The sequence below is a fragment of the Bombus impatiens genome, unplaced genomic scaffold (genome assembly GCF_000188095.3).
Source record: "Bombus impatiens unplaced genomic scaffold, BIMP_2.2 scf_0442, whole genome shotgun sequence".
Taxonomy (NCBI): Eukaryota; Metazoa; Arthropoda; class Insecta; order Hymenoptera; family Apidae; genus Bombus; species Bombus impatiens.
The window spans coordinates 1,067,215-1,074,732 of record NT_176861.1 but is presented as its reverse complement, the minus strand read 5'-3'; the positions used below and the strand labels follow the sequence as shown (position 1 = coordinate 1,074,732).

At 33.5% G+C, this 7,518-nt stretch overlaps 2 protein-coding genes across 3 annotated transcripts in view; one reads left to right on the top strand and one right to left on the bottom strand.

Annotated features, from left to right (window-relative positions):
- The window catches only part of LOC100743594 (maltase 1), a 10,808-nt gene extending 4,192 nt beyond the window's left edge, over positions 1 to 6,616 (bottom strand). The window contains exons 1-6 of the mRNA XM_003490462.4: positions 6,364 to 6,616; positions 3,069 to 3,256; positions 2,103 to 2,372; positions 1,421 to 1,672; positions 902 to 1,087; positions 266 to 467 (exon numbers count right to left, since the gene is read on the bottom strand). Coding sequence (XP_003490510.2) covers positions 266 to 467; positions 902 to 1,087; positions 1,421 to 1,672; positions 2,103 to 2,372; positions 3,069 to 3,256; positions 6,364 to 6,601 — 1,336 coding nt within the window. The 5' untranslated portion in view covers positions 6,602 to 6,616. The remainder of the gene's footprint in view (positions 1 to 265; positions 468 to 901; positions 1,088 to 1,420; positions 1,673 to 2,102; positions 2,373 to 3,068; positions 3,257 to 6,363) is intronic.
- LOC100743073 (calcium/calmodulin-dependent 3',5'-cyclic nucleotide phosphodiesterase 1) overlaps positions 1 to 7,518 on the top strand; it is a 96,463-nt gene that overhangs the window by 35,231 nt on the left and 53,714 nt on the right. The window lies entirely within an intron of this gene.

Sequence of the window (7,518 nt, the reverse complement as noted above, 5' to 3'; positions counted from 1 at the left end):
TATCACAACTCTCGAACAATTACAATCGGATTGAATAACTACAATTGTTCAATTACAGCTATAGTAGACTCTAGGTTACAATGTTGCGGGATTATCCAAAATTCCAAAGGCTCCGATGTTCTTTCATCTCCGACATATATAAGAGATGTTTTTAAATAATTTCGTTTTTAAATAATTTTTAAACGAAGGAGGATACATATAAATACGTATCTCACCCTATCTTCTTTACATTATCACAATATCATAGACTAAAATGTGTATTCACCTGCACTGGTAGTGTCATCCCATTGGAATGGTGATCGACAGCCATCGCGAATGTCGTATTTTATTTCAGGTATATCCACCATGCCGATTTCTTCTCCATAGTATGTAACCGCAACTCCGGGCAAAATCATCTCCAGCATTATCATTTGATCCGCCCTATCAGGATAACGTGAGCCAAGACGAACTCGATCGTGGTTTCCCATCTATAGAAATATAATTATGTAAATATACTTTCAATGGAATAGACTGGCGCACTAAATCCAACCGGATATTTAACATTCAGCATTTGTTCAATATTCTTTATTCTATGATATTTATCTTCGAACTCTTAAAGTTATACATGCTTTTCAGTGAAAAGCGTCAGTTTCATTTCTGATCAGACGCGACAAAAATTGTACACAGTTGATATTCTTTTATCAATAGTTAATTCGAAAGTATTACGTAGTCGAAAGAATATTGTTAAAATGACAAATTTAAGCGAATGTTCAGGATTCTAATCGCCTTCCTATCTCTAAATTAACAGAGTAGATTTTCCTTATTCCCCAACGAATCAGAATTTCTCGTTGTTTGTCTTATTCGTTGGAAACAAGACGTGTTATTAAAGACTCTTGTGTGACTTGATTAAAAACATACGTACCACCCAATTTGCGACCGCATTCTGCGGCATTTTATTTATCCAACTATCTATAACGTTCTTCAACTGAGTGGCGTTGGAATTTGCATCGGCGTCCGTTATAAATTTGAAATTGAATGGGACGTGCGAGCCGTAGTTGTAATACTTGATCGTGTTCGATAAAGAAGTATACGCCTCCGTCAGAAGCACCTGTAACATTAAATGTTAACACGGAGACGGGCTACTTGGGTAATAAGGTTTCTGCGATAGGACCAAATTCGAATTAATTGGTTTAAATGTTGAAAATTTTATCCATGAAGTATTCTACGCTTTCTACATTCTGTTGAAGATAAAAAGGTGCAGGATCGAATATTATCGAAATCTCGGTACCAGCGAAGCTATCGAATCTCATTGACACATTCAAAGATTAAAACTCGGAAGATTAAAACTAAAATATTAAATATTGCGAATTGGTAAAATTGAAATAGAATATAGTCCTCAAGGCAGATAAAATTATTCAAAAATATATTTGCTTTTTCTTACTATCTCGTCACGACCATTTTTTTCCGCATATTCGTCCACGAAATTTCGCCAGCTCTGTACTAAATGGTAAGTTTCATTCTGGTCCTTTGTATAAATGTGATCGTAGTAGGCGTGATTAGTTTCATTGAGGCTGGGATCCACGTGTTCAAGTTTTGTTTCGTTTTTGGTTATGTCATTCAGCTCAAACAAGTGTGGTACAGCATCTATGCGGAACCCGTCAATTCCCTTGTCCAACCAAAATTTCATTATGTCCTGCGAAAATAAGACGACCATATATGTTTCGCGCTGTTAGAAATAATTATTTAAAGATAGAAAAATAGATTCATTGAAATAAAAACGGTAAGCTTATGACAATGACGCGATCGCATCGTTCTTGCTATAATCTAGCAGATACTAATAGCCAACGTGGAAGATTCTCGATTTGTCATGAAAAATATGTTGGATAAAATGACGTAATGATCTTTCTCAATTTCTAAATCTGTGCACAAAAATCAGCCCATCGATCGTCGATATCGATGCCTATCGATCTAGCGTTACTTTCTTTCTATAGACTATAGGTTGTAGTAAAACATAGAATAGCAGAATCGAGAGCTACTAACAAAAACGGTAGTCAGAATGGAAAGAAATTCGCGGTCTCGTCGAATCAATTTGAATTATATTAATGTAATCGATCGAGCTATACCTTCATCTCTTTCTGTACGACCGGGTTTCTGTAGTTCAAGTCTGGTTGTGAGGCTAAGAATTGATGAAAATAGAGTTGTTTCCTTTGCTTGTGATACGTCCATGCTGATCCATTGAACACGCTGACCCAGTTGTTAGGCGGTGAAGTCCCGTTTTCTCCTATTCCATTGACCCATATATAGTAATCCGCATATTCTTTTGTGTTATTGACGCTTTTTTGGAACCAGGGATGCTGGTCAGACGTGTGATTAGGAACAAGATCTAAAATAACCTGAAAAATGAGGAGAAAATTATCCGTATCCTTTACGATTACTAGCGATTTTGTAAGTCCCTATGAATATATCAAATCGACGGATGGTTTGTTTATGTTGGAAAAACTAAAAATCGTGAAGTACCAACTATTATAATTATGACGGCGCACTGTCTTATATTACGCCTATTATATTATACCGTTATATTTTATTATATTATATATATATCATTTATCAAAGTAATTTTGAATTATTTATATGGATAAAGTGAGGCACGAATCGGTAACCGCGATGTTTGAACGAGTGCTGATAATTCAACAAACTCGGCTATCAAAGAAATGCTTATTAGCATTGAGACAACTGCTATTCATTGATATTATAATATATTTTGTCTCAACGCTATGATAACAGGTATTTTCAGATTTTGTCAACATAATTTCTATGGTAATATTATTGCTTTATTGTATTATGGTAAATGTTTGTTATTGTCGCGTTGAAAATACGCTGATATGCATCGCAATTCGATGTTATACAAACGAGCAATAAATTACAATCGTTAACGTAACTTGTCTTTAAAACAAACTATCGTTCTCCACGTTCTTCGCGCGTGTTGTTTAATTGCTTAACACGATTCAACGATGTTGTACGATTCGATTAAGATCAACGATCAAATGTAATTCATTTATCGCCATTCGCAAAATTTCATTTCGCTTTACCTTTAAACCAATTTTATGAGCCTCTGCCAAAAGATTCTCGAGATCTTTTAGAGTACCGAAGACTGGAGCGACGTCTCTAAAGTCTGATATATCATATCCGAAATCATTCATAGGGCTTTTATTGATCGGTGACAGCCAGATCGCTGTTACTCCAGTAGAATTGAAATGCTGAAGTTTGCTGGTAATACCTGTGAGAAAACCAAGTACAATTTTATATCAATTCCAACGATTATAGGAATACAAATGGAGGATATTCTTTCGAACGACACTGGTAATCGATCAGGATCAACTTTGATAGATATCACGGAATGGGGTGGATTTAATTACATTGATTAATTACATTATGTTAATTAATTAAACGAAATATTAACATAGAAACTACATTAATATCATTCGGTCTTCGAGGTTATCGGACTATACCGTTCTAACATAAAAGTCGTATATTCGTTCAGCGATATAAAAGTCGGAAAATGAACTTATGATATTTTTCTTGTGTGGTCTTCAATCGATATCAATTACTTCCTACCAACAATATCTACTAATTCTAAGTATATATGCAAGACTGTTTGATCAATGTAAGATCAAAGGTCAAAATTAAATTAAAGAACTTCGTTTCAAATACATTTTATATATTGGCAATAATTTAGAATCGTGGAAATATTTATGAACAGTAATGCATGCTCAAGCAATATTTCGATAAATGTTACGGATAATATGATGAAAAAAAAATAACATTGTACAATTCCACCGTTCGGTACACAGAATAGTACGAAATCTTTTACCTTTTTCTTTTGCATCGTATGATTAGATAAAGTTGTGAGATATGAGACATCAATGGATGTTTATATATACAGCTATTCGAAAAATGTCATCTTATCTATAAAAATATATTTATGAAATCGATAATACTATAGATACTAATACAATATCGTGTAGACTAAAGATGAGCGATCGGTACATTGATATAGGGAAATTTTTTTCCAAACGTTGACCTTGACATTACATTTTCAAGCTTATCAAAAATGATAAAGTGTATGTTATTCTAAACAATCACCATTGAATAGTTTCTCCATCTTAGTGTCGACTACCAATTACTATATGCATACGCGTTAAAGAAGAAGCTACGTTATAATAATAGCTTTTACTAAATTTTATGTATTTACTATGTCATTTGTATGTATTTTACTATTAATCACATTGATGTAATTTGTTACGATTCCGAGTATCGTTTTAATATTTAAAAAGACACGTCCAAACATAATTTATTAATGTCGCAATCGATGTTGTTACAGGTAAGTGAAAGACGCAAATAATCGTGGCGTCATACGGCAAAGTAAGTAACAATTTAATGTAATCTTAGAACTCATTAACGCGTTCTCATCTGTATATAAAATTAGAAACGAACCGATACTTCTGTGTAGTTCGTTGTATGCCGTGAAATCTATCAAATATTATACTTGAAAAATCGAAATTGTTGTATAATGAGAAATTGTAGTATATTAGAACAAAATAAATTGCTTTAAAACGACTAAATTTCGACTGTAGTTAACAGACATTTCTAAATAAAATTTGCTACACTTTATTTTACGTTTTGCCCATTAACATGATTTATCATTAAACGTCGTACAATTATTGTCGTGTGAATCTCTGAAAATTTGCAATCTAAATATTATTTGCAATATTAAATATATAAATACTGGAAAGCTAGATATTTCGTTAATAGATATTACATATTTGTAGAAAGATGAAAATGGGAAAAATGCCAACTACAGTCTGACACGCGATTATTTAAATTAATTCGTTTTTTAAATAAATAATCATCGATCCTACCACTATCTCGTTAGTCCATCGTCGTAGGAGACATTTTCTGGGATTCGACACATCCTTTTAATTACTATCGAGCATTCGAAGACCGCACGTTACATCACGTACATGAAAGAAAGGAAGTATGATGCTAGAGGTGCAATTAAATATTACGGAACTGTTTTTATCTTTTGTTATCGTACGCCGTGCTATTCTTGCCAAACGTGTACAGAATTAAAGAATTAAAAGTAAAGGATGTTACTTGAAAAAATACACAAGGATGTTTGCAGAGTATTGTTCCATTTATCTAGTAAGAAAAAACTGTTCAACGTATAAATCTCCTAAATATTTTATTGCTTACTATTGCCTCATTCTTATTTCCTTCGTTACTATAGAAAATCATTGTTACTTTTTACTGTTAACTGGGAATAACCGCTGATATCATAGTAATTAGGCGAGGAATCGAAACCTTGGATTGGTTCCAAGTTGTCAACACTGTACACGAGATGCGCAAGTGTTTTATGCATCACTTAAAATATCGTTAACCACTAACGATACTACCTTTAGACACTATAATTAATTTCAATATTAATTGTACGATCAGATGAATCATTAATTTATTTGTTGGTTAATTAAGCGGAACTAACACTAACCATTAACAAAATTATCATCACTATTTATATTAAGAATTCATAATGTAGATTTATACAGTCTTTCGATTTCTCTGTTGGTTTCCACCGACAATTTTTCAAAGGAACACCATTTACACCTGTCAGTTTCGGCCATTGTAGTTTGCAATTATGACGATACAATCATCAAGAATCTCGTTATTACACTTCGTTAGATGTATATGTCGCGTTACGAAACTTCCTTCCATGAACACTTGAATCGCGATCTTTAAATGACCATGTTTTTCAATAGTTGATTACTTTTTTAGGTAGTTCGCAGTATCGTACACTTAAATATATTTTCTATGGCTTAGACGTTTCAATTTTAGCCTCATTTACCGGCTTGAAATCTTCTACGAACCTAATTCTTATTCCCTGAGCATAGTGTGTAGATATGGTGTGAATAAAATTAAAAGATGTGACAAGAAATCCGAAATTTTAGTTGTCCAAGCACACAGTAAAATGATCACGAGAGAACGAATCAAACGTTACAAGAGAGAAGAATGGCTACAGGAAAGAAATCTATAGGAAGACTAATAAACAAGATCGTATAAAAATTTCAGAATATTTCATACACCACTGCGTCCGAATCCAAACTTTTCCACCAGTTACAGTATATTTCTCGTTAATTATCGTTAATAATTAAATCACGAATTTATTCAAATTACATCTTATTTATTCTAGCTTTTCTGAATCGCGATTATTTCACATCTGTTTCGTCTCGATATTCTTTAAACTGTCTGAAATGATGCAACGAACGGTTCGCGTGCCACGGAACGTTACCAGATACCTGAACATCCTAATATTTCCTACGGATTTCCTACCTTTCAAGTCTCCAATTCCATCGCCGTTTGAATCCTTGAGACTCCGAGGATACACTTGATAGAAAACCGCATTCTTCCACCAACCCTTGTTCTTGATCTCGGCGGCGGCCAGGCCGACCGCAACGAGAAGCACAACCACCACGAAGCTGATGTTCTTCATGATTTGAATGATGCGGCGCGCAATCACTCGGCTTTTTATATGCCAGATTCGATGGTAAAAAAGAGCAGCGTATCGCATGTCCTTATCAACAGAGCATTGAGAAAAGTCGAGATAAATAACATGATACCAAAGAAAAATCGCGCGATGATCGAGCAATTTGAATTATATGACGTTCTACCTCTTGTATCTTTTACAATAGGATATTTTTAGTAATTACATCGATTAGAATTTATCGAATATTTTTTTCGTCGTGATTCTAAGTAATTTCACTTGGAAATTGCGCTCGGCTTTAGTTTTCGAGATACTCGTAAAAGTGTTTTTCATACTTTTTACTTTGCTGTGTAGCAGGGGAACGGGTAGGTTTGTGGAGGAATGAAAAATAAAAAAGAACGAGAGAAAAGAAAAGAAAGTTAGAGCGAGGTTTATAAATGGACATGAATATGGTTTGCATATGTTTGCACCGCTATGCGTTTAAATATGTATGCATTATTGCGTGTTTGTATAGTTTCAATTTGCAAGTACAGGAAAATAAAGAAGGAAATCGTCGTTCAAATTGGCTTAACTATTCGATAATTTGTACAGTGACTCAGTGACTACAGAAAGTATTTGCACACCACTGTGTTTATTATTGCACTTATATGCTAGTTGATTAGATCCAACTATAGTAAATTTCGTATCATTCAATAGTACTTTCATATAATTGTAACAATTTGATACCAAGGAAAGGAAATGTAGAACTTAAGAAAAGAAAAATGCTTCGTTAAAAAATAAGTGTATGTGCAAAAATATTTTTTTAACCACATACTTCAGTAATCTATACTTTCTTTATTTAATATTTTTTAGTTTGACTTTAGGTTTCGGTTAGCTTGGGTTAGCTTGAATTAGTCTTAACACTAGAACTACCACACCAGTCGAATTGACTGGCTTTACAATTTTATTTTAAAATTCCTACTTCGTGTTATATTTTTTTTTCGCAATGATGTAATGACTTTCGC